At 44.4% G+C, this 26,403-nt stretch overlaps 4 protein-coding genes across 9 annotated transcripts in view; 2 read left to right on the plus strand and 2 right to left on the minus strand.

The window, feature by feature from the left end:
* p3h2 (prolyl 3-hydroxylase 2) overlaps positions 1-6,104 on the plus strand; it is a 44,173-nt gene extending 38,069 nt beyond the window's left edge. The window contains exons 6-15 of one of the 2 annotated variants that reach the window (XM_005746756.2): positions 1,053-1,142; positions 1,484-1,524; positions 1,868-1,959; positions 2,069-2,196; positions 2,285-2,380; positions 2,521-2,701; positions 3,659-3,776; positions 3,863-3,938; positions 4,464-4,604; positions 5,103-6,104. In XM_005746756.2, coding sequence (XP_005746813.1) covers positions 1,053-1,142; positions 1,484-1,524; positions 1,868-1,959; positions 2,069-2,196; positions 2,285-2,380; positions 2,521-2,701; positions 3,659-3,776; positions 3,863-3,938; positions 4,464-4,604; positions 5,103-5,195 — 1,056 coding nt within the window. In that variant the 3' untranslated portion in view covers positions 5,196-6,104. The remainder of the gene's footprint in view (positions 1-1,052; positions 1,143-1,483; positions 1,525-1,867; positions 1,960-2,068; positions 2,197-2,284; positions 2,381-2,520; positions 2,702-3,658; positions 3,777-3,862; positions 3,939-4,463; positions 4,605-5,102) is intronic. The other variant, XM_005746757.2, reaches the window with a different exon arrangement.
* Positions 6,105-6,215: 111 nt separating this feature from the next.
* ccdc181 (coiled-coil domain containing 181) lies at positions 6,216-11,187 on the minus strand. Of its 4 annotated transcripts, XM_013914280.1 has the most exons (7): positions 11,044-11,187; positions 10,079-10,215; positions 9,474-9,589; positions 8,095-9,108; positions 7,843-8,010; positions 7,536-7,696; positions 6,216-7,232 (listed from the first exon to the last, which is right to left on the minus strand). In XM_013914280.1, exons 3-7 carry the CDS (start codon positions 9,576-9,578, stop codon positions 7,061-7,063), a joined length of 1,620 nt encoding a protein of 539 aa, XP_013769734.1. In that variant the 5' UTR covers positions 9,579-9,589; positions 10,079-10,215; positions 11,044-11,187; the 3' UTR covers positions 6,216-7,060. The 4 variants fall into 4 exon arrangements, with proteins under 4 accessions (XP_013769734.1, XP_005746815.1, XP_013769733.1 ...); XM_005746758.1 differs by lacking the exon at positions 10,079-10,215 and having other exon boundaries at positions 7,864-8,010; XM_013914279.1 differs by lacking the exon at positions 10,079-10,215.
* Positions 11,188-14,222: 3,035 nt separating this feature from the next.
* On the plus strand, positions 14,223-19,419 carry cpox (coproporphyrinogen oxidase). Its single transcript, XM_005746761.2, has 7 exons — positions 14,223-14,936; positions 15,047-15,190; positions 15,269-15,379; positions 15,484-15,625; positions 16,455-16,673; positions 18,606-18,710; positions 18,808-19,419. Exons 1-7 carry the CDS (start codon positions 14,375-14,377, stop codon positions 18,890-18,892), a joined length of 1,368 nt encoding a protein of 455 aa, XP_005746818.1. The 5' UTR covers positions 14,223-14,374; the 3' UTR covers positions 18,893-19,419.
* A 1,347-nt stretch (positions 19,420-20,766) lies between these two features.
* Positions 20,767-24,789, minus strand: prrg1 (proline rich Gla (G-carboxyglutamic acid) 1). 2 transcript variants are annotated; one of them, XM_005746762.2, is made up of 4 exons: positions 24,712-24,789; positions 24,065-24,105; positions 23,190-23,350; positions 20,767-21,848 (listed from the first exon to the last, which is right to left on the minus strand). In XM_005746762.2, exons 2-4 carry the CDS (start codon positions 24,072-24,074, stop codon positions 21,387-21,389), a joined length of 633 nt encoding a protein of 210 aa, XP_005746819.1. In that variant the 5' UTR covers positions 24,075-24,105; positions 24,712-24,789; the 3' UTR covers positions 20,767-21,386. The 2 variants fall into 2 exon arrangements, with proteins under 2 accessions (XP_005746819.1, XP_005746820.1); XM_005746763.1 differs by lacking the exon at positions 24,712-24,789 and adding an exon at positions 24,185-24,701.
* Between the last annotated feature and the right edge of the window lie 1,614 nt (positions 24,790-26,403).

Raw genomic sequence — 26,403 nt, forward strand, 5'->3', positions numbered from 1 at the left:
AGCGTGCAAAGGTTTCATTTTTACAAGACATCAAATGAGCCACTTTGTAGTGAACTTAAACCATTTTTGGGTGGGGAATAGTCAAAAGAGATTTTATGAATTATGCTGAAAAAGTGACTGCAGTTTTAAAGTGTCAAAAGTTTGCTAACTCTTGGTGTGTGTGTGTGTCTGTGCGTGTGTGTGTCTGTGCGTGTGTGTGTCTGTGCGTGTGTGTGTGTGTGTGTGTGTGTGTGTGTGTGTGTGTGTGCATATTGTCTTTCCATCCCCATCAGTTTACAGAAGAGTCACTGGGCCGCAGACTCTCTTCTTCTGCGTCCTCTCCCTCTTTTGGGGAGAGTTCGTTTACAGAGTCCGGGGTCCCGTGCCACGTCCGACCGCCTCCCCGCTGATGAGTCTGGCTTCTTAGGCACTCGGGAGGAGGAAAAAATCACAGCAGTGTGTGAGACACTGTGGGAGCTTTAGATTTTATACAATCCACCTCAATGCAGAGCAGCTCTCTGTGTTACTGCAATATTATTCCTTTTTTACCCTGAGGAGGGAAAGTTTCCCTCTGAGAAAATGAGCAGAGTTCATCACAAACCATTAGCCCTGACACTGAAGCGCAGAGAGCCAAAGGAAACACAGTCTCATTCTCATTTCCTTCATACGGACAAGAGGAATACCCTGTGACTTTTAGAGCTTGGAGAAATTACGGACAGACCTCTGAGTTATCTAGGACTCGTATTAAAATATGAATAATTTTGTCTGAAGGTGTTTTATGCACGAGAGATCAAAATAAAACCGTTATTTATTATTTATAACATAGAAATAAATCAAATGTTTAAAGTGTTTGCTGCCATCTGATGCCGTTGTTGTGTCTCTGCAGTCGAGGGTTGGAAAAGTAAGCGGAACTAAAACAGAAACAATTTGCAACTAATTAGTTTGGTTGTTATCAGGTGAGTCGACAACAAGGTTTTAACCTCAGAGAGGTGGAGTTTGTCAGAGAGCAGAAAAACAATGCAGATGACATTTTCCTTTACTCTGTTCACCATAAATCCTTTTTTGTTCAACAGAAAGCTGCATGGTACCTGAGGAGGCACAAACAGGAACTAAAGCTCCTTCTGATTGGCAGCAAAATCATGGGTGCAGAATTCACAGAAGGGGTAAGTTATGCTATAAAACCCTGGAGCAGCCTTTGAGCGCTTAATAACAAACCGACGTTCTTTAATTTTGTTTTCCCCCAAAAATGAAGGAGATTTAGTTTGTAATTTAACGAGCAGTTGTTGGTAAGTGAGTCCGTATGTTTGTGATGCAGAGCAGATCTCCTGCAGAGTGTGTAGCAGCCTTAATGCGCCCCTGCTGCTGCTGGCTCATTCAAAGCAGGGGTAACAGGTGTCTGGCATGGCTGCTGCACGTCTATCTGCTCAGCTAACAGCGCCACCTGCTGGCCATGCCGCCACACGTAACAATACATGCACATTTACAGTTTCTCTTTTTCTTTCAGAACTACTGGAGGAGCACAGGTGGAAGAGATGACTCAAACAGGTGAAACACTGTAAACATCGTGATGTGTATTCATCCTTTTGTTTATAATATATTTGTCTGGTAATGAAAAGACTGCCTTCAGTTCACAAATCCAAAGTTTCTAGATTAAAGGCATGTGCTGGTTCGCCCTCGCCACGCTCGCTCAGCTTTATAGACGGACGTTTTTAAATCTGTGTGTCAAACCTTCAAAGGGCACGCTGGTTTGTTCCAGCTCCAGGCAGGTGGAGATGTCTACGAAGCTAAACACAGTTCCAGTATTTGTGTTGTGAGCTTTAAATTCAGAAAATGTTCGTACTGCTGTTCCTGAGTGGGTATCTTCACACCAGGTTCTCTCCACATTCAGCGTTCCCTCAGGCACCGATGGCTGGATGGAGTATGTTCCCATCTCACATAAGAAAAATGTCACAGTCACGTCTCCGCAGAGTCTCAAGGAAGGTAAAGTTTGGTGCTAACACAGACGGAGCAGAATGAGGAGCTAAAAGGATGAAGACCACCACTGGCTGAGATAACAGTCTGCATTCTTCCCATGCTGTGATCTGGGCAGGGGGCCCCTTGTTGTACGAGGGCGTGCAGCTGGTGCAGAACTCGGCGGCTTTGAACGGGACCCAGCGGGTGCTGCTGGATCATGTTTTATCTGAGGAAGAGTGTGCAGAGCTCAGACAGCTGGCACATGTAAGGACAGTTTTACAGATCGTGCATTTGTTTCTGTCTCAGTGTGTGAAACTGTATTTAAAGTGGTTTTTGTATTCTTGTCCTAAAGACTGTCACGATGGCAGGAGACGGTTACAAAGGCAGGATGTCCCCTCACACTCCCAATGAGAAGTTCGAAGGAGCCAGTGTGCTTAAAACCCTGCAGGTAAACACTGGTCACTAAACAAACAAGTCTCTAATTTCCAGTCTGGTTATGAATGTTAGGACAAGCTTCATAAACTGTAAACAGGACTGCTAGGTTACCTCCACTCTGATGGCGTTTACAATTTCCCTCTCTCCTCCCAGCACGGCTTTGAGGGCAGAGTGCCAATGAGAAGTGCTCGCCTCTTCTACGAAACCAGCGAGCGGGCGAGACGAATCATCGAGTCGTATTTCGTGCTAAACTCCACGTTGCACTTCTCCTACACACACCTGGTGTGCCGGACAGCCATCAAAGGTCTTCAGCTGATGCCAAAACCAGTGTTTAGTAAAGGAAATAAAATGCTGCCTTTCACACCAATGATTTCAAATCCGGTCGTTAAGTGATGACGTGACGAATCCTACTTCCGGGCCTAAAGTAGTCTGCGTTTAATATGGCTTTTGTGTTGTTAACATGTTTAATGTTTTGTATTTTCTTCTATTTCATCTCAAAAAGCTCCTAAAACAGTCAGTGATCACTGTTGACCTCCCTCGGCTTTTATTACCACTAATTATTTATTTAAGCTCAGTTTTTAAACCCTTAGGATGTAGCTACAGCCCAGCCCATGCAGCAGTATATGAATGACTAACCTCGTATTGTGGATGGATTATCTCAGTTGTTCTCCTGGCTGAAGTTTACAGCATCCTGCCATGCGATTACATTTGTTCCTGACCACCGAGAACACTCACGTTAACTTTTATCGAGTGGAAAAAAAGTTAGCGTGTTTATATTATGCTAACATAGCTGTGTCGCTAGCGGTCACGTAGCAAATCATTATATACCAGCTAGCCCAACTTCAGTAACCCTACAAACGTCACTGCTGTTTAGTTTTCTGTCTTCATTTATGCTGGAAGTGATAACAGAGCTGTACGTTTTAATTTGTTTCCAAAACCCCGCAGTCAGGACATGCTATATTGTATTTAGATAGAAGCTAGCGAGCTAACTCCCTGCTAACTTCTAACTCCGTTAAATGTCATAAATTCCGTTTTCATGGATGCCTGGATGTTAAACTCAATTGTTACACCTGGTAGAGCAGAACGCTGATCATTTTATTAAAGATGAAAGACTTTAGACAGTTTTTAACTCTCAGTAATGCCACAGTGATCGTTTGATATATGGACCTGCAGCGCAGTTTAGACCCAGACACGGCTAGTGACGTCAGACTTTACGACCGGATATCCAGGAAGATGGATGGTTGTTGCGTTTACCGTCACATGAAAAGCAGTGTTGTCATTTTTCCCTTAGGTCAGCAAGATCACAGGAATGACCTGAGCCATCCCATCCATGCTGACAACTGCTTGTTGGACCCTGATGCCAATGAGTGCTGGAAGGAACCTCCAGCTTACACAAACAGAGACTACAGGTACGAGGTTTATCCAGACTAAAGTGTTTGTGAGGTTTGTTTTATACTGTGAGACGTTCCTGTTTCAATGTCCTTCTTTGTTTCAGTGCACTGTTATATCTAAATGCCGACTTTGAAGGAGGGGAGTTCATATTTACAGAAATGGATGCCAAAACCGTCACGGTGAGAAGTTTGCCCAGCAAAGATGATTTCATAGCTTTTATTTGTTTTGCTTCCAAACACGTTTTCTTGTAAGTTTGTGTTAAATGTTCTTGAGCAGTAGTTCTTCAGGCTGCTTTGTCACTAGTTTTCAGAGGAATGTTTTTTTGTTTAAGCCATTTAACACATTAATCATTCAAAGACAACCTGGCAAGGAACTCATTTTAAATTGAAACCAGCCAAAGGACACATTGTTGCCCTTTTTTTTTCAGCTGAGTCTAAAATGCTAACATAGTCTGACAAGCATGAGTATTTTTGCACCAACAAGGTGTTTCACAGAGTTGATGGCTGGAAAGCTGGAATATCCCAGCATGGTGTGCAGGATCTGGACCGTTGGAAACCCAAAAACTCATGAACATAATATTTACTTTAAAATCCTAATAATGTGTGAAGTTGATGATTTTTAAGTGTCACGGTTTATCTTCAGCTTTGTGCTCACATCACAAGATCATCGTAGCCTCACATCTGTCCTTCTGTCGTCCCCTTCAGGCATCAGTGAAACCAAAGTGTGGCAGAATGGTAGGTTTCTCATCAGGAGGGGAAAATCCACACGGCGTGAAGGCCGTTACGAGTGGACAGAGGTGTGCTGTGGCTCTCTGGTTCACCCTGAACCCACTCTACAGAGAACTGGTAAAATGTAGCTTCTTTGTCTACATCTGCTGTTGGAGTGTCTAGTTACCGTCTTTGCAGAATAAACTGAGAGAAGTAACTGGTTACACTGTAACAGTGTCACATTGTTACTCAGTTGGTAGAATAAAAACTACCTTAGTTTCTAATGGAGGACGCTGTCAGAGGATTCAGTGCTGGACACTTTGTTTCGTGCACTTTGTTGTCGTTCTATCAAGAAAAGGTTCAGGTGTTCTGTCGATATGTCAGGACCTCTTAAGAGGCAGGAGTCATGTGCCAGTGATCACTGTGTACTTAATTACATGCTGCTGTATTAAAGTCTCAACAGTAGAACAACTTATTATGAAAAGTAATCCTGTGTGATACTGGTTATACTGGTAGAAATCACTGGGACCGTTTGGAAGGGAAGAATGTTTTAACCAAAAATGTACAAACACAAAAAAATCTCACCGAATTTGTGCTGTTTAATAAATGTGTTGGACAAACTGTTTCCTGCTACAGGAGCGACTGCAGGCGGACGAGGTGGTCCAGGCCCTGGACACGCAGCATGTGTTCGGTCAAGGTCTCAACATCAACCCCAAAGATGAGTTGTAGAAACGTCAGAATGGCGCCACCTTCTTCAGTCAAACACTTGTATATGTTATTTATTGAATGACCTCTGGATCAGAACATTTCTATTTTTCTACTGTTTTGGAAGTGCAAGGTCAATGTCGTTTTGTGTTATTTTGATTTTTCCTCCTGCTTCTCGTTCAACCTTGAGTTTACATTTTGGTTCTTGGGCGTTCGATCCAATCACAGCCTCCGTGTGTTTGGAGCGACACGATGTCGTCAGCTTGTATCTGTAATCTCACTCAACTGTGAAGTTTCACTGCTTTGGTCAACAGACTTAAACACCAACATTTTCACTGTATGTTCATATATTAACTTGTGTCTTCACAAATGGTACAGGCAAGTATGATATTAAGCACATTATCCCTTTTTATTAGTTTGTATTTCTATGACTGTAATATATTTTTAAATACGCGGTGCACTGTTGTTTTCTCAGAGTCTAAAATGAGACTCATCTGAATAATTAGTGTCTTGTTGAATATTTAAGTGAAACGGGAAACATCTTTAGTCAGTTTAGTTCATTAGTTGTAATAAATCACTCTGCACAACACTGCCTAAGATGCTCACTGACACGAGGACAGAGTGTGTTTGGTTTTTCATTGTGTTTGTCTTGTAATGACAGCTGCTGGCTACATTTAATATAAGAAACTTTTTTTCATAAAAGATGCCAATTATTCCTGTTTCAAGGAATACGTGTTGAATAACGGTCTTTTATTACTTTGTGTGGTTGGTCCAGAACGGTCGAGTCGTGCACTGGAGATCAGGTGGAGAAGAAAAATAAATAAGAGTAACTTGGCTTTTCTACGTGGGTTCAAAATGTTTTACTGTTTAATTCTGAAATGCTGAAGAACACATGTATGCGTACATGCCTATAAAGTAAAAATATTTCACGTGTTTTGTGTCCCTATTGTTTTGTGTGTAATTACGTATAGCAACTAACAATACTATTTATCAGAAAACGTATTTATGTAACCAAACTCTCAGAGAAAAGACAGATGATAGGAAAAAGGTCATTTTTATTCAGGATTACATCGCAGCGCTTTGTCAGGAGCTCCGCCCATACTCACAACTTGTGCAAGCATTTACTCAAACCATGCCACACCTGTATTTCCTGTTATTCAGTTATTTACAGAGGAGAGGTCACTGTGGTACTTTTACAAATGTACTCAAGCTCAAAAATGACGAACAAGAAACTCCACCAGGGCCCTGCTACAGAAACCAGGGTCAGTAAACTCTGAGCTTGTGCTCAGAACTGATCAGAGTCAAACACACGAGTAGACAAACAGCAGAGCTGTGATGTCATGGTTCACCATAGCGGGGGACCCAGCCACGCATCCACCCACCCGCCCATCCAGTGGACTGAGTCATATTTATCGTAAAAAAGAAAAGAGGTGGACAGAAAAGTGTCATTGAGATATTTAGCAAACAGCTGCCTTACTGACCACAGAGTCAGCATGTTACAGACATGTAGCCAACAGATTTTGAGTTGTTAATAAATCTACAGTGTGTGCTGATCACATCCATGATCCAAGGCTGGTTGATTCTGAAAGCACTCGTGTTAAATGCACCACTAAACTAAACCTGGGGTTTCATGTGCATGTTAATGCATTCTGCTACACACTTTGATATTAACCCTATCAATGAGGAAATGGAACAGTGTGTCGGGGGGAGTCAGAGTTTCAGTTAACCCTTTTTCTGGAACAAATAACCTGGATTTCGCTCATCTCGTGTTTAACAAACTTGGGAGTTTATACCTGCTTTCTGTAACGAGCCCGAGTCCTTAGTTTGACTTTGTGGGGACCCTGATTAGAGGTAACGTGGCTTTGGTCGACGGGCCGGGTTGGTTCGGCTCAGAAGCGGTAGGCCAGCTGTTCAGTGACTCTGAACGGTTTGCTTTCACTGGCGGTGCACATCAAGTCCCTCATGCGCCGCGCACGCCGCTCCTCTAACACCAGCCTGCGGGAGTGCTCTCGGGCCGCCTGCTGCTCCGCTCGCTTCTCCGTCCGCTTTCGCTTCAGCCACCTGAGGGAGGAAAAAGGTATCTGTCAGTCAGCTGATACTTCCAGCACGCTTTCAGAATATTTGCCCTTTGTAGCCAGATGAGGGCTGCATCATTAGCCTGCTTTTTATTATTAATATTGTCTAAATGTAACTTTACTCCTGACAGGATATAAATCAACGAACCAAAATTCAACCTGTAAATCTTTAACTTCACCTTAGAGCAGAAACAAGCGGTGACAGACGTGATTGTCTCTACTCTTACGTGTGCCAGGAAGTCATCATATGAAACTTTCTGCAGGTTACGAAGTTTAAAAGCAGACGTACAGTTTGAAAGCCTCGTCGCACTCCTCACGGCTGTGTAACAGGTACCCACTGTCCTCCTCCAGCCTCTTGAACTCCACCAGCTGCCTCTCCTTGTGCTGCTGCTCCTGCTTCCTCTGAAGCCATGACCTGAAGGCCTCCTCCGGGTCCGGGTTGGAGTCTCTCTAACGGGGGACGCAGAAGCAGCGTATTACCATCCTCAGTCGGGTCACTTTTACCGGACACTTTCTTTGTATTGCATCAAAGTTTAAGACACGGAAAGTGTTGGGGGGAAAGTGGTCCTCGTGTAGCGACTGTGTTATGAGCTTACTGTGCCCCCGTGTGGCCATACTTGACAATTCATTCTCTCGATTTCCTGGGCTCTGTGGATCCTTCTCTCCTCCTGAAGCTGCTCTTTCTTCCTCATCAGCCAGGCTTTGAAGGCCAGCTCGTTCTCCTGCCTCTTCAGCTCTTCTTCCTCACGCCTCCTCTGTTCTGCCTGAGAAACATAATAACTGTGAAGAAATGTAGCAACCATAGCCAGACCTTTTTTTGAAATGACCTAATTCGCTGCATTTCCTACCTCTCTGGCCAGCCTCTGCTTCCTCTCCTGGATCTTCTGCAGCTGCTCTTTCTGCTGTGGGGTCAGGGTGTACGTGGCCTGGCTGGGTGTCTCCGTGGCAGACTGCACCCGCCTCTTGCTGCTTTTCCTCTGGCTGCCTCTCTGACTCTGGCTGGCTGAGCTAGGCCTGCTCTTTGGTTGTGCTGGAGGTCTGGGGGCCCGAAGGTGATCTATTGCCTGTGGAAACAAGGAGGAGGCAGCCCGAAGGCGAGGAGAAGTGGAGGAACTGTGGATCTTAACAGAGTTTACATTTTGCTCCTGAACACGAGGCGAGGAGCGTGAACTGTCACTGAAGTTGTTCGCTAAAGGAGGGAAAAGGGCTTGACTCTCCACCTCTTTTAGGCTGACCAGGTCAAACTTCCCGTCCTTCTCCACAAGGACTCTGCCCTCCTTCATCCCCTGGCCTCCCTCGCTGCTCTCCCCAGCCCTGCCAGAACCTCCTTCAGAACTCCTGCTTTCATTGCGAGGTGAAATCTTTAGCTCGGACAGCTTTCCCGACACTTCAGTATCTGCCGGTGCATCCTCAGCTCTTTCCTTGCTCCCATTTTCCCCCTCTACTTCATCGCTGCTGCCATCTCTCTCAAACTGCAGCGGAGGCACCACCAGGTCCACCAATGTCTCTTTAAAATGCAACCGCCTCCGTCGTGTCATATCTGGCACTTCCTGATCCTGCAGCTCCCGGTTAGCCTGCTGGATCTTCTCGAGGATGTACTTCTTCTCCTCGTCTGTTTGGTCATCCATCCCTGGAGGAGGTGGGGCTGTAGGTGATGACTTACTGGGACTGTCCCTGTCTGAGTCATACTCCAATGGTTCCATAGGAGATGGCCACCTCTCTTCATCTTCTTCCAGTTGCTCTGTTTTGTTGTCTCGCTTTGTTTCCTTGTAGTTATTCTCCTTTCCTTTCATTCCCTGTCGTTTCTCACCCTCCTCCAGTTCTTTGTCAATGTCTGCCTCTATGTCCTCATAGTCAGAGCCCTGTGGGGGATAAGACAGACGTACTCTGCATGCATTAATTAAGTCTGCATGTAAATGAAGGTGCAACATCAATACTGAGCAACAGATAACAGGTATGTTTTATTTTGCTCATCAATATTGCATCCAGCAGTGGAACAGTGAAAGTATGCCGCTGCATTTCAGCAGCATAGGTTTCACATCCAAACTTGGTGTGCCAGGTCTGGTAACTCAACACTGCTCGCTGTCACACTTTCACAGAGCAGGCTCAGGTATACACACCTCATTCAGCCTGCAGCAAGTAGAGCAGCATTCAGATATATACTGCATGCTAAAAAGGAAAGAAAGATTAGAAAGACGAGATGCAGGAGATGTAATGTCAGACCTACCTGGTCCCCGCTCCGGCCTTCCTCACTGATCAGCCAGTCCAGATCTTTCTCAAAGTCGTCCTCGTACTCCTCCTGAGTCTTTGTGCAAACTGTTTCACTCATCATCTACCACCGAACTGAAAGAGGGGACGGAAGGATGTGACGTAATGCTTATAAAAGTTTTTCTCCCTGCACACACTCACACTGTAGCACCCAAAGAAAGTGAAGTCAAGCCTGAGACAGCAAAGTGACGATGCGATCATCGCTGTAGACCGTGGAGATCACCTGTGCAGCCCAACAACACCTCAGGTTTAAAATCAATTCAATTCAATTCAATTTTATTTATATAGCGCCAAATCACAACATAAGTCGCCTCAAGGCGCTTCATAATCACTGATGATTATTTTCTGCTCACTGTTTTCTGTGAGAGGGTGACTTGGCTTCAAGAGAAAAGTAGCTGTTTTATATTATTCATTGAAGTCTAATAAGTACAGATCACAGTGCAGAAAACACCCTGCAGGATACATCTGGGATTACACGGGGAGCATCTTTCCTGTAGAGTAAAACGTGCATTGTTCTCAAACTTGAGGCTTAAATTTCCCTTGATTTAAATCTTAGTATCTGACCTGCTGTTTATGATGCTGCATTTGTGTGGATTGTGTTGTTATATTGTTTTTATCTGCTGGTTGTGTTCTCGGGTTTCTCTTGTAGTGTAATCACAGAGAGGCTGCCACCAACAGGTTGGATGATTTCTTGACTGGTGCTTAATACATGAGACAAAAAGTGCATAATCATAGTCTTCCTCATTAAATACATTATTTGTGGTGATCACACAGAAACCTGAATAAATCCAGTGTCCCTCTATAATATGTGCTGTTTATTTTATGCCGAAATATAACAGTAAAGGTCAGAAAACAAAGGAGGTACATATCAGCACAGATAACCTTATTTACCCAAGTGTAGGAACATGACATCCAGCCAATGATGGCTGATGTCCAACGACCTGGGCACCACTAACAGCTCGTTAACATTAAGTATAAAGAATAATGCAAAGATCAGCACATAGAGGCAGACCGGCGTTATTCACAGCGGGCCTGTGCTTTAAGAAAACTAACAACAGACAATCCAAAAGAAATATGTTTCTGTGTTGCAGCGTTTGTGAGCACCTGTATTTGCCATGTTATGGTAAAAACTCCATCACAGCCACTTTTAAGTGGGTTCATTTATATGTTAGGCATAAATCTGTAGCAGGGCTTTGTGCCCATCTCATGTATTAGATCAAAGTTGAATAGCTGTCAAAATCTACAATTCTTTTTGGCTTTAATACCTATATAATATCCCTCACTTGCTAACATCTATAGATTTATACGCGCTTTTGATTCAGTGCATGTGTGTTTGGGTCACAGCCGCTTCCACCAGGCAGCTTAAAACACAGAAACAGAGTCGAGTGGTCTTTAGCTTTTACTTTATTTGTTTCAATCGCTTTATAGCGTATAGAGGGCAGGCTGAGAGCAGACTGGACCCAGTCGGATTACATCGATCGGTTTTAAAGCAGCAGTGTAAAATGTGACAACAGTGATGTTAAACTCACCAGCAGCAGCTCTTCCTGTTTCAGTAAAACAACAAATCGACCGTCTAACTGGCCTGCGTAGTCCCAGCCGGCCTGTGGAGCAACACCTGTGCACATAATCTGCTTCAAGCCTCTCCACGGCCCCTAAAAGGTTTAATAGACACGTCGTCATAGAGACCAGCAACACGCTTTACACATGCGCATGCGCACGCCACCTGCTAAACGCATTCACAAAAAAGAAAATCTCCATGAACACAGCGTAAACATGAGGGAAAAGCCAGGAGGTGTTCAAAGACCGTAAATATTTAATAAAGTGAAGTTATTAAATGAGTTATCTGTTCCTCCAGGCTGAGGTCGATTAAATTTAAAGCACTATAGATAAACTGGGTCCTTTTGTGCGAGTCTTATTGCACATTTTTATGACTAAACAAAACTAAAGCGCACATTTGAGCCAGGATAGGCTGCACTTAGAAGATTGTCTCTTTATCTACGGTGAGAATAAAAAAACAAACCAATTCCAAAAATGTCAGGACGACGTGTAAAATGTAAACAAAACCAGAATACGAAGAGTTTAAACACCGATATGTTTTCTGTGTTATGTTCTGAATAAAACTTGGGTTTGTGAGATTCGCGAGTCTTTGCATTACGTTTTTATTTGCATTTTATACGTCGTGACATTTTTTTTAAATCTAATTTTGGGTTTTATTAAAGAATAAAAAAGGCAGGCAAGTAAAACAAAATCAGGCAACAGATGAAAGATTAAAAAGTGTCAAGAGGGCAGAGAAAAAAGAAAATTTACAAGGAAGTCATTTATCTCCAACCACCTCTCTGATAAGAAGTATGTGTACAACACATCAGTGTAAATGGTTAGCACAGGTTAAAGTAAGTAACTCTAGACTTTCACCCCAAAGTAGTTTAAAAAACTTGGAAGTTATACTTTTGCATGCTCTCATTTGTTTATAACAAGCCTTGTGATTAAAGGGTGAACCTTTGCAAAGATGTTTCTCAAAAATGAAACAACTGAAAGGAGCCTTCAGCAGGAAGTGTTGTGGCAGCAATGCTGCAGATGCTGGTGAATGATTCAGGACTTTATAAAAACGAACACATTATATGATGTGTTTACTTTTCAAAAGTAAATTTCGTATTTCTTTATGTATGAGTCAATAAAAAAAACACTCGTGGATGATTAGAATCAGCAACAGTGCACACTACGTGGGTACAAGTTTCTGCCTCTTTGCAGCAAGAGAGCTCGATTTTATCAAGCTAGCAACTGGATATATATACTTAATAATAATGTCACAGTATTAAGCATTAGTAAGGTATTAGTAAGTGTTTAATTCATCATTTCTACATCATTACCCAGTATGTCATTTATAAATACAGATATGTTTATCTCTCTGTTACTGTTACACCCTGTATGACTATATTTTAATCATAATCGTCGTCATCACCGTATTCCCACTTTGAATATGTATTTTATTTTATTTATTACCTTCCTTTATCTTCCCCATGCCTCTGCCTTGTCTCCACCCTTCCCCTAACATTTTTCCATCTACCCCAGCCTTCATCCATCCCATCTCTTTACCTCTTATCTGTCCACCTCCTCATAACCCCTGTTTTTTCTTTATCGCCCCCACCCTCTTTATTACCTTTCTACCTTTCCTGTGTCACTGTCAGACCCTTTCTTTTCCCGTTTACTCCCAACTGCCTCTTCTTTAAGTGCGGAGAAACACTGAAGCTCCACAGAACTGACCACCTCCAACAGTGCAGCTCAGTGTGTCAAAACCCTGAACACAAACTTTACACTAATCCGAAACTCTTTCGTTGTTACAGATAATGATAAAAAGGTATAAGAAGGGAAGCCATAGAGCCTGGGGATTTTACATCCAGAAATGTTGTATAAAACCAGACACGTTATAATTAAAAAATACTGAAGAAGAAGATATGATAGCGAGTCTGTACGCACAATGCCAGGACGATCAAACCAGTTCAGATGGATGAAAAAATCATTACTTGTTATACTTTTTTCTTTTTCTTGATAAGAAAAGCGGGGATCCAGAGCAGAGATTTGTAATAGTTTTAAATCAGTTTGATCTTATGTTTGTAGGAGCAGTGAAACTTCTGTCAGTGTGAAAATGTTTAACAACACATTTATTCCTGCATTTATCCTAATATAAGAAAAAGAAGTGCTATTTGAACAATATGTCTTTTTTGCACACGATAAACAAATGCTGCTATCAGCATGGCTCTCTGGGCTTAAATTGTAAGAAATTACTCAATTACAGAAAGTTCTGGTAGCTCATTGGCCAGGTGGTGCTGTAATTATTAAACACAAAGTTTTTGCTAATTTTCAGAAGCATCCACTTTTAAAATAAAGAAATAATTATAAATATATATAAATATTTCTATAGTAGATGGTCCAAAAAATGTTTTTTCCCCATCTTTTTCTTAATTACTTTGGTGTAGTTTGAATGGCCATGGTGGTGTTTGTCAGTAGAAAAAGCTGTTAAACTTATGAAAGTACAGTTAGAAGTCCAAACTGCCTCCCATCACATTTTCCAAAGACATCCAGTGGGCCATACTGGAGTTTGTGGTGGGCCTATTCTGGCCCTTGGGCCCTATGTTTGACACCCCAAGCTAGCGTGACTTTTCGTGTAACGTTTGAATTACACGTCACATTCCAGCTCACATTTGGTGCTTTTCTCAGATTTCTCACATTGACAGATGGCTGTACAGTGACAGGGAATCAGCTTGTTTTATATTTCGACTCACTGATAAAGAGTGGTGCCTGATTTACAATTCTGCTGCAATTCTAAGTCATAACTTATGAAGTAAGCACAAACTCCTTTTAACGCTCCCCGATAAACTTCCATGTAACCGGATGTGCACCTCCCAGGATATGTAACATGTAGCCCGCAATGACCGCAATGTAGGAGGTTGCAGCGTTAGGGTTAAATGGGGTTTCCGGTTACGTCGTCGAAGTTAAGACGAAGATTTCCCGCAGAAGTCTAAAAAATCAATCAATGTTATGAACAATCGTATGAGAAACAGAGGTCCTTAAATGCGTCCCCAAACAGAGAAGTCTTTGAAGTCTTTGAATGCAACGTTTGTGTGGCGCACTGAACTCTGGGTCTTGGAGTTTTGTGTAGGCATGAATCATTCTGAGCCCCGCACCGCGATAATGGAGAACGACATTTCCCATGTTGCGTTTATCTCCTTTGACAAACCACGCCCCTTCATCTAAGACATGCCTGATATCACGTAGGTGAAACTTCTGACACAGTTTTAAGTTGGTGGTGAGAACACAGTGACAGGCCGGACACACGGACAGAGAATCGTGTCTTGTCCACAGATGGCCACCATCGTCTTTTACTCGGTGAACAAAACGGCTCACAGCGCCGCGAGACGATGTTTAACTTCTCCGTTAAAGGGGCTCGCTAGTGCCGGAGAGTCCGTTTCGCGGCTAGCCTCCACTCACAGTCGGTCAGTGCCTTTGCTTCCGGGAACGAGATGGTTTTCGAGGGGTACCGGCGTGAGGTTCATGTCCCATGGGACCGCAGGCAGGTCCGGGAATACCAGGAGGGGAGCCCTGGCGCTCAGCGGAGCCGCAGCAGTAACAGCGGCGGCGGCCGTAGCGGGGTTTCTAGCTAACACTGACCACTTCCAGCGCGCAGAGATGGCAACGAGGGTCCCCCGAGCCGCAAAGGAGACGGGGGAAGAAGCGGACATTCTTCAGAGGTGCCGGGGCTTCATGTCTCCGCCGGTGACTGACATTAGTGTGCTGCAGGGGAACAAGGACGAGATGCGTACGAAGATGGAGATGCTGATCATGGAGACTCAGGCCGACTTCTGCAAAGCCCTGGAGAAAGTGGACGGTGGGACGTTCAGGGTTGACCGGTGGAAGAGGAAGGAAGGTGAGGCGCTTCTGCCTGACATAAAATATCCACGTACAGCGTAACAGAGTGTAACGTGATTATATTTGCTTAAAGAAAAACCAAAAGTAAACGGACTGTGTCTGTGTCAGGTGGTGGAGGCATCAGCTGTGTGATGCAGGACGGAAAGGTGTTTGAGAAGGCGGGTGTTAATGTGTCGGTGGTGTTTGGGAACCTGACAGAGGAGGCGGCGAAGCAGATGAGGAGCAGAGGAAAGGTCCTCAAAGGGAAAGATGGTGAGTTTTGACTACTGCGATTTGTGTTCTTGAACACAGCGGTTTAAACTGTAATATTGCTATCTTTATTTTTCCCAGGTAAACTGCCATTTGTTGCCATGGGAGTAAGCTCCGTTATTCACCCCAAAAACCCCCATATTCCCACTGTGCACTTCAACTACAGATACTTTGAGATTGAGGAGGAAGATGGTAAGCATTAGGCCTTCATCACATCAGCAGTTGGCTCTCAGTGTCAGTGACACAGCTGAGTGTGGAGTGAATGATAACCCTTGTTTCCTTCTTCCTTGTTCCAGGCACTAAGCAGTGGTGGTTCGGTGGAGGCACAGACCTGACCCCGGTGTATATAGATAAGGAAGATGCCTTTCATTTCCACAAAACCCTGAAGGAGGCCTGTGACAAGCACCACCCACAGTACTACCCCGACTTTAAGAAATGGTACGGTTTGGTTAGCCCCACGCTCGTCCCCTGCACTTGCACGTGCGTCCTTCAGCACGTACGCTGTGTGTGGATTTGCACTGGGTGTATCCCCACTGTGGAGTTATGATAAGAGGAAGTCTTTGCCTAAAATCTGCAGTTGCAGAAAAACCGTTGAAGCAAGACGTTAGTCAGGGATTGACTTCAGTGGGAAAAGATGGGTGTGGTTTATCTGATGTTTGCTGTATGAGGTAAAATTTTACATTTAAGGAATAATGTGATGTTTTCATAAATATGCCTTTCCTCTTACAGAGACGATTGGCACCCCTCTCATCCACTAAATGTAGCACAGTTTACTGTCTCTACAGACATGCTTTCAGTCGACTTGCTGTTAATTCATTTAGAGCCCATTTGGAGCTTTGATACCTTTACTGACGTTTGATGATTTAAAAGTCTGATATATTGGTCGATATTTTTCTTTTTCTCTCAGGAAAAATGGAACATAAACACAATTCATATTTATTTTTAATCCTCACTAAGATATTACTGCTGTTTTGTTGAATCTGCTGAGTTGGTGTGTTTGTGGTGGTCCAAGCAACAGAGAAGTTGCAGAGCTCCCTCTGGTGGACAAACTGGAACATCACTGCTCATAACGTGGTTGAGAGGACATTTTCTCTTTTTTTTAAACGTTTTATTTTACTTTCTAAATTTTCATTACTCGGTCATTATAAATACTGATATCAACATACAGGCAAATCTGTCTTTCAGACTTCATTTGTCGTATGTCATATATTTGGATATTTATTTGGCCCTGCTTCTGTCTCAGTATATGTTACTGCATGTTGCCCAGGTGTGACAGGTACTTCTACGTCCGCCACAGAGGAGAGACCCGCGGTATAGGAGGAATCTTCTTTGACGACCTGGACTCCCCGAATCAGGAGGAAGTGTTCAGCTTCGTCAAGAGCTGCGCCCGCACGGTGGTGCCCTGCTATCTGCCCATCGTGTACAAACATCTCAGTGACTCTTTTTCTGATGAGGAGAAGGACTGGCAGCAGGTTCGACGAGGCCGGTGAGTAGCACCAAACGGTAAATAAGAGAGAACCCATCTGATCAGTCTGATTTTCAGATCTTTGTGGAAGTCTACAAACAAGACTTCTGAGGTCTTCAACAAAGAGCTGTTCATGCTCGTCTTGGATTTTGCACAAATAATAAAATTCACACATCAACACAGTGACCCTAGACACACAAGTCTTTGTATCATAGAGGAGTCGAAGAAGACTAAAGGGACCGTTTTGAAGTCAGAGTGAGCGTCCTGACACGCAGAAATGTTGCAGAAGAACCTGCAGTGAGCACGTCATGCAAGGAAACGCAGACGTCCCAGAGGTGATGCTGTGCTTTGCAGAGGAAGAAGCTACAGGTCGGATCGACACAAAGCTTTAGTTACAGTTACTGCTGCAGGAGGGATCCACACTAGACACCGAAACAAAGCTTCACTTATTTTTGCACCTTTGCTCATTTTCTACAACAAGTGAAACATCAAAGTTTGATATTATTTTTATTCAGATTTTCCTTTAAGAATATTTGAGCTCAAATAAACACAAAATTATAAAGGGTTCACAGACCAGCTGATCCAAGTCAGTCCGTCCTGTTTTTCAGGCCACACGCTTGCAGTGACTGCCAGTCTCAGGTTTAGTCTTCCTTCACTTGTGTGATTGAGCTCTGGCTGCAGTGTGGTCTGAAGCTGGAGTGGATCCTGGCAGGGAGTCGCTAACAACACAGAGACTGACTTAAAGGGCGAGTTTGAGAGGGAAGTACATAGCAAGCTGGAAACCAGTAGAGTGATTAGACTGTTCAGATTAGCTCAGTGTGGTATGTGTTGGCACAAGCACCTCACAAAACTTGTGACATGACGTAATTCAGCTCATAACTTTCGCACGTCGGGGCAGTATGCGTCACGTGACAGAGCGGCTGTGGCGTGCGAGGCCTGTCGGCAGTCTGGTTCAGCATTTGCTGCCTCGCTACCAACCCGGCATTTCATCTCCGAGGAAGTTATCCCAGAGAAGTAAAGCAAAGGGGCGGATCTAGCAAAGTTTAGCCAGGGGGGGCGATAGGGCATGAACAGGGAAAAGGGGGCACAAAGACATACTTTTCTTTCTTATTCTCATTTAAAATGTCGAGCTTTTAATAAAAAAATGATCTGAATCTTACACCCAAAGTTTTAATCTGATGTATAGAAGTCCATTACTCTATATAGTAACTGTTAAGTCTAATATACCCTAGTAAGCTGTAGTACTTTTTCCTTTGGGAACCATCTGTGCAGTCTGCAGCTCTGTTGAAGGAAGATGTTGAATCTCTTTAATATTTCTTGAAAAATAATTGATTTCTGTGCATTTTTTTTTTTTACACACATGAAATGAAAGTTGATTACGTCGATTAAGCATCACGAAGCGGAGGGTGGGGGGTGGTTCCCTATTTATTTATTTTTTGTGGGGCGTTTGCAACCCTATTAGTCAGGTTGCTTAATATTTCTGCTAAGTACTCTTTAAAATACCAGAATAGGGAGGATGGAGCAGGTTTACGTTTATTAGATTGATCAGTGTTGCTGAACTATGAAATAGTTTTTACACACAGGTTCAACAGAACAGCTTTAGTGTATGTTTGTTTAAACTTGAGTATGAACTTATACAAAATGCAGCAAGATATTAATAAAACAGTCGTACTGATTCAAACACTATCGGATTCATGTCGGTATCGGCAGATATCCAAATTTATGATATCGTATCGGACATTAAAAAGTGGTATCGTGCCATCTCTACCACAAACCTGTCACAGTAACAAAGAAAACAAAATGAATAAATACGCATTACAATATTATTCCTGTGAAAGTAAACCCAGAGCATGGGCTGCCTTGGTTTGTTCTTATGTGTTTTCATACAGCACCTGATCACCTTAAACAATGAACAGGAAGTTGAGCCTACAGTGAGGATGTGTTGCTCTGCAGGTATGTGGAGTTTAACCTGGTGTACGACAGGGGAGTGAAGTTTGGCCTGGCCACGCCCGGCTCAAGAATCGAGAGCATCCTCATGTCCCTCCCACTCACCGCAAGGTAAGCTGCTGCCTCTTCAAAGCACTGTTTGCACCTCGCTTGTGTCGACCGCAGGCTGCCCGCGTCGCATGGTAACAGAATCACTCGTCATCCTCAGGTGGGAGTACATGCACGAGCCTGCCAAAGGCACCCGGGAGGCTGAGATGCTGGATGCGTTACGAAACCCCAAAGACTGGGTGTGACCGGAGCGCCCCGGGTTTGGACGTCAGTATAGACAAAAACATCTATTTTATAAAGCTGGCTGATCGACCAGCTGGGCAACATTTAACCCTGCTTTTATAATATGGAGCTGCGCTGTAGATGTCTGAAGAGCTTTTTCATTTTGTCAAACGAGCCGTGGTAAAACGGACCCTGAATAATGTCAAACTCAGTTCATGAGCTTGGTGCCATTGCTTGCTGCAAGACCAAATAATGTGACTTAATGGGCGACCTCCTTTTCAGGTCAGCTGCACTTCCGTTGTGCTCCTTTAAACGTGTGTGTTTTGTTCTATGACCAGCTAAATGTGGCTCGCTCTGCTCAAAGCCGTCCTCTGCTCGCTTTCAACAAACACTGTGTCAGCTCTGCCATCTAATGTTAATAGAAGCTGGTTTCAATGTCCACAATGATGACTGTTTCTGCCACAAAATGAATAAATGGATATTCGCCACTCTCTGCTGAGGCCCATTCACTTTGTGCTGGTCTTTGATTTGTGGTTAATGAATCACTTTATGGTTTGTTTGAACAGCAGTAAACAATCTCTGACCCACAGAGGACGAGTGTGAGTCACAGGCCAGGTGGAAACAAGAATCTGTCTTATCTACAGTTTCTTCTGTTCCTTTAAAATAAAGTGAAGCTCACACTGGATACATCTGTATGCTTGGTAAGAATCTCACTTTGTGAGCGCCTGGAAAACCACCAGGCGATGAATAATTTGTCCCTTTGTGAGTGATGATGGTAACAGTGCGGGGGGGCAACAAGTGCTCACCCAAACAAACTGAACATGTTCTCGAGACGCTGAAAGATTCATGCAGCGAGTTTTAAATATTTTATTACAAATTAATTCAAGCTTTTGCACAAGTGAAAGATTTATAACAAGCTCCTTACTTTTAGTGTTATGTAACGTGTTTTTCCTCGATAAGGCTTTGTAAAAACAGGGTTCGGTTAAGTAACGGTACAACAAGTGGCCGAACCAAAATTGCTACCTCTACCAGCACGAGTCAGCTCAGTGTCGCAGCGAGTGCTGAGGCTCAAAGGTCACGCTGCAAACGTTCAGTGCTCTGCTGCGTGACAGTGATCAGCATTAGTGACGACATATTTGGCTTTAGTGTATGCAGCAGCAGCAGCGTTTCATATAGACCGAGCACTCTGAGGATTACAACGTCAGTGTTACTGCTGAGTGACACAGCAAACGTGAAACAGACTGTCCTACTTTCCATGAAACAGCTCATTCGGAGCTTCGCCCCTTCATTATTCACAACCGACTGTCCTACGGTTACATCAGCACCGGTGCAGTCACTGGCCTTTAAGCTTTAAAAAATGCCTCCCCGTAATGTTTGCACACAGATACACGGTTACATAGATACATTACTCATGCTAAACATAGACTTTATCCACGGTGACTGTAAATACAGAAGCTTCCCCTGACAACCCGTCTCTGCTGCTTTCTGCCCCACATTTATGTGCAAGTCAGTAACTGTAGCACAGCTGCAGCTTCACATCCAGGAGGTCCGTTTGGGAAGGAGGGCGTTCCACAGTTAAAGCAGCTGTCAGAGGCCCCACTAGTGTTCATGGGCCAGTGAGTCCTGACCATTAAATCAAATTAGACAGTACGGAGACACCTAACCTCACGAGGACAGCATGAACTACAGGCGTTACCAAAATATAAGCAGGTAATGACGCATAACTGCCCTCCTTCCCTTAACCCTTTGTGTTTACTAAAGATGGACCAATGCTTTGGTTTGGCGTGTCACCTCATGGTTTAAGGCATATTAACTGAGTCATTTCTGTAACTGGGAGACACCTGCTGCTGCTGCCTATCTTGGCCAGGTTTCCCTTGAAAAAGAGGTTTTTAATCTCAGTGGGATCTTCCTGGTTAAATAAAGGTTAAATTAAAAATATATATATTATGCCTTGACATCTGTTTACTGTTTACAGGTAAAACCCTCATTGGAGCCACATGCAGGCTCCCGGCCCACCACGAGAGACCGGCTGGTGAATAATGTCCTTTCTCAAAAGTCTGCGTTATGTTCACTTATGATCGAGTCACACACGGCAAATGTACAACCACAAACTTGTGGATGAAGTATTTTTGACAAGGACGTATTCAAAGATGAAAAACAAATGATGTGACGCCGCCCACTCTGGTCTCAAACTGGCATCAGCCGGTACCGAGCGCCACTAAAGCATTGGTCTCACACCTGTGATACAAACCCTGTTTGTGAATCTGTAGCTGTGACACAGCGTGAGGAGAAGCAGCAGCGCGGTATTGCACCATCACTCGTTCCTTCAACGGTTAGTGCAACTTCTGTTCCAGCACTGATGATTGCATTAGTCCACTGACCAAACAGTTATTAGTGTTTCTGTCGTGTGTGTTGGATTGCAGGGGGGGGGCTGGTGAAACCACAGCAGTAGCACTGCTAAACAATAAGTCTTAGTGTGTGTTAGGGCTTTTGTTAGGCTGCTGGTTAAAAACACGTTCACTTCCCTTGGCCCCCACTGACACTAACAGAACTGCTGTTGACTATGTCCTCATACTGTGGGGGCGGCTCCGTCTCTATTTGGACGTCCGTGTGGCCCACAGCCTCTTCGTAAGATGGCGGCGGGTCGCCGGCGCTTCCGCGCCCTGACGTAAACTCTGAGCCTGGATACGCTGGGCTGCTGTGGATGCTGAGTTCTGATTGGTCACCGTGGTATTCCCTCCCCCAGTGGTCCATAGAGACCACTGACAAGACGTTGTTGTGATGCGAGAGTCCCATGCTGGGGCTGCGCTGTGAGCGTTTGCGGGAGTGGCAGCGCCACACAGTGATTGCGACGCCGGCGATGATGACCACGACCAGCAGCAGCGGCACAATCAGGTAGAGCAAGTGGATCCCGCCCATCGCCGCCTCCGGGCCTCCAGGCGGACTGCTTTCACGCACATATTCTTCCCAGAACTGCCTCTGCACACAGAACATCCACACTGTCAATAAAACAGCCCAAACGTGCACCCCCCCCCCACTGCAAGCGCTTTTTATCCACATTACTGCAACGCAAGGAAACCGACAACAGCACCCAAACAAACAAAAAGAGACCACGTGAGCGCACACATGACCTAGCTCCAGCCTCCACACAATGCTGCACTGGGCTGTTCTTCCTGCTGATCGCAATCACTTTCTGACAAACACCCTCGTTCCGCTCTCGGCACAGGATTTCACTGCTGGACACATGAACGCCACAAAATATCACTTGTAGTTAGAGCGGCTGGCGTGGGTTACTCCCCACCGGTGATGCTGACCTGTGGGATTTAGCTGTTTTCATGTTTCAAGTTTCCCAAGTGCTTTTAAAAAGGGCGAGCAGTTTCAATTATCCAAACATCCTAGTTTTTTGGATGATCATGTTATTTTACTACCAGGGTCAAAATGATTAGCTCCCCAATGCTAACATGTGTCTTCTTCAGTGAATCTCCCAAGATCCTCCAGACTTGATCACCTTGGCCTAGATCTTCAGGCCCCCCCACAGACTGGCACTGGTGTCAGGGCTCCGTGCAGACCAGCTGTTCTTCACCAGGCATGTTTTGGGTTGTTGTCGTGTTGGAAGACAGGACCCAGATTTGCTGCTGGTTGCCTGAGGGTTTCTTTCTAAAGCTTCCTATTTCCTTCTTGCTTCGCGATTCCTTCCATCCTGAGACTCTCTGTTTAAAGTGGGCTGAAGCATTCCCACGGCATAATACTCCCACCCCCGTGTTTCACTGTGGAGCCAGCGCTCTTTGGTTGTACACCTCTCACTTCTCTCTCCAAACATAAGCATCGTCTCTGCTTTCTACTGTGGAAACTCTGTATGCTTTCTCAACTGATAGCTCAGACCCTCGCTGAAGTTTTTATACTGAGTGAAAATAGGAAAATAACCTTCAGTTTTATCCTGATTCTAGAAGCTCTGAGCATTACCAAGTTAAATCACATCATTTCCCAGCAGTGCTTTGTGCGGTGGCACGATAAAAAGGTCTATTTTTCCAGAAGGGCGAATAATACTGACCCCGGTCAAACTAATCTGAAACAGTTCTGTTATTGTGCACAAACATGCTCTGTTGAAGAAGCACCCGGGAAAGACTTTACATTTCATAGGTGGGCTAATAATTTTGTCCTCATCTATAAGAATCAGGGAAACTTTAAGCTGTTTATTTCCAGCACTCCACAAATGTGCCCCAATGGGAAATGACTTCCTGTTAAAGAAAAACGACGCGTGGTTCATGTTGGAGTTTTGATGTGCACTGTGTGATGCGACACGCCTCCTCATCCTCTCACCGTCTTCTCTTCGTTCTCAAAAGCTTCCCGGGCCTCCTCATAGGTGCAGGTCTCCTCCCGACACTCCCTCTGGATGTTACCCTGCTTTATTTCCTCCAGAAAAAAGTTGGCCCTGCGCAGCCTCCGCAGGACCGAGTGGGCCGCTTCTGCTGGCAGGAACACTGAAACGAGTGGAGGAGGGAGGAAGCAACGACAGGAGCGAGTAGGGGAAAGAAAAAAATGCATTAATCAACAAGCAGAGACAGGAAAGGAATGAAGATGACAGGAAAGTGAGGGCGAGTCAGCAAGCAGAACAGCATGGGGGAGGAATTTAGACGGCGTTGAAAGGGCGGCAAAAAGGAAAGAGATGCTGGGAAAAGAATAATGAGGAAAATGGGGAGAGGAGCGAGGTGGGGACTGAAACAAAGGCAGCCGAGCCGAGCGCTGGTCAGTGCCCACATTTCTACATAAAGACAAAAGCTCCTTTGATTTAGGCATCCGTCCCTCTGCCAAATAAAAGAAACTGGAAGAACGGACTTGAAGAGACAAGGTGGCCCTCTGTTTCTCACACCCAGAATATAAACATAAACTCCCCCAAGGAAACAGTCAGATGCCACAACATGCCCAAATTAACAAGTAACGGCTGTCTGACTCATAACTTCGGGAATGGGATCAACAAAAGGCTTAAAAGCAGAAAAAAGGACAAAGAGCAAAATCCAAACAGGAATTTCCCCCCGGACAGAATGGGAATTGTTACTGTGTCAACAAGGGGGGGGCACTGCAGTGGTTTAGTAGCATGGACAATGAGGAAAATCAACACAATGGAACAGGAAGAACAAGCGAGAGTAGGAAAAAGAGGAATCCGTGTTTCCGTCTCTGCTTGTGGGTAAACTTACCACTCCCCATGATTCCCGCGGGTCTGTTTGGGGGGGTTTATCTGCAGAAAAGCAAACAGGCATTAAGCTTCAGTTTGAACCTGCTGATGGAGTAAGATGACAGTTAACAAGAACTTCCACCTCAGCAGCTACACCCTTCCTTTGGTCCTACTTAAAGATGAGCAGCACGGTTTCCAAGCTCCTTCTCAGACACCACATCTCTGCTGTTCTCACACAGACCGACGTTTTCTAACAGGGACACGGTAAAGGGCGTCGTTACGCCATGACCACGAGACATCCGTGGCTGAAGTGACAGCGACCAATGGCGGCTGCCGTCCAGCGCTCCGCACGGATCCAAAAATAGATGACCATCAGCACAATCATCCATCACAAAGCGCCTCCGCCCCAAACAGCCACCGGGGACACGGCGCTGTGCTAACGGTCTCTATCGGGTTAGGTTAGCCTCGGTGGTGTGTGGCTGAGCGGGTTAGTGTCCTGGCAGGTCGATTAGTGGGCTCACGGAGCCTTCACCTTTAAATTCAATCTGGCCATCAACACAGGATCCAAACAAAGACTTCCCGGGAGAGAGTCCCGCCAAACGCTACGGGCTTCACTGCTTCTCGAAACCGCGTGTTGCTGCAAACACAACGCCTATCGCTGCGACTTACCTTTTTCCGTCCCCAAATATGCGCATTAGCGACCGTTCGTCTCCGCTGCCCGAAAGAGTTGTTGTACAAACTGCGCAGGCGCACAAGGTCTGTTTGGTATCGCGGCTTCACGAACTGCCCCGAGTTAAAGAGACACACCGCCGTTAGCACGAAGAATAGCAGGTAAATGTGGAAAAATAACTAAAGATACATAAATGTAACCAATAATCTAATTATGCAAGTTAGTTCACAAATAGGCCACCCAATAAAAATCAAAGGTCATCGATGAAAGTTCTTGCTTTCTCCATCCTCCGCAAGGTTAATTAAATGAAGCTAAAATCGTATGTGACAAAAAAAACATAAAGAATAATGAAAAATAATGAAACTATTTTGTGAACTTGGAAAACTAGCTCAAATAAAATAAAACAAAATAAAGAGGAAATATTCGTAGTTTTAGGTCAAACATTTTTATCTTATATCTAACATGTTTCACGTTTCTGATAAGGCTTTGATTGACATGTTTATTGAGAGTTTGGACGTCTAAGACTGAGTCAGCTGCTTAGATCTTTCCACACGACAATAAAAAGACTGAAACTAACGAAAACCAAACTGAACCTACATGCCTTCAAATCACAGACGCTAAAATGAAACTAAGCAGAACAAAAAGTGAAAGAAAATATTAAAATAGAATAAATAGAACCCTTGCTATTGTAACCGTGTGTTCTTGCGTGCCTGACAAAGAAAGGTAAAGGAAAGAAAGACCTCCAAGTCATTAACTTACTCGCTCCAGCTCCTGCGGCCAAATACAAACAGGGGGGGAGAGGGTTAGCTCAGCCCATCACAACTTCCAAGCTAGCCAGAATTATATATTCAGCGTTAACGGCGCCTACAACACATTTGTGGCACACACATACTACACATTTATCTAACAAAAACAGGCACAATGATGACAGTAAATGAACTAAAATAACAACCAGAAACATCAGGGTGGCTAAATATTCGTTATATGTGTGTTGTACAGTGTTAGGAAAGCAATGACGCCAACCGCTCCCACAGGAGAATTGTAGAGGCCAAAGGGGTACACTGTATTTCAAACCCAGTGGGAGTTTCCCCCCAAAGAGGGACAAAGGACCCCCTGATGATCCTCTTTGGGGGGAGACTAACACTGGGTTTAAATCTGGGACTCTCCACCAGTTAGAACTGAAGAAGCTTCTCGGATGAGAGGTGAAACGTCTTCAAGCAACTTAAAGAAGTCCAGACGCTTTTCTGTTAATTTAACACTGAAGATTTTGCTGTGCAGCGACGTTAGTATTAAAGAATATATTTATCTCTAGCGTTTGCCTGACATTTCATTTTTTGCTCACGTCACCACGTTTTCCAATTCCTCGTGGCAGAGGAAGATACAGTTGTTCATTTCACTTTGTTTCCACATGCTTTCCCTCGTGCTCAGTGTTCTGTGTCAGTCATCAGTTCAATCTAAGCATTGATATTTTGTGCCTTAGACGTGCAATCAAATATGCAACTCCGAGCAGTATATTAACACTGATGAGTTATGATGTCGTGTCGTGTGGTGTGTGTGTGTGTGTGTGTCTTACCAAAGTGTAGGTCAAATGTTCCTGCCGGCAAAGTCTTTCAACATCATTACTGATGAAAACAGATTGTAATCAGGAGAGGCTGGATGGGTAAATATATATACACACACACACACACACA

Source organism: Pundamilia nyererei, unplaced genomic scaffold, assembly GCF_000239375.1.
Source record: "Pundamilia nyererei isolate P.nyererei 1_Seehausen unplaced genomic scaffold, PunNye1.0 scaffold00183, whole genome shotgun sequence".
In the NCBI taxonomy this organism is placed as follows: domain Eukaryota; kingdom Metazoa; phylum Chordata; class Actinopteri; order Cichliformes; family Cichlidae; genus Pundamilia; species Pundamilia nyererei.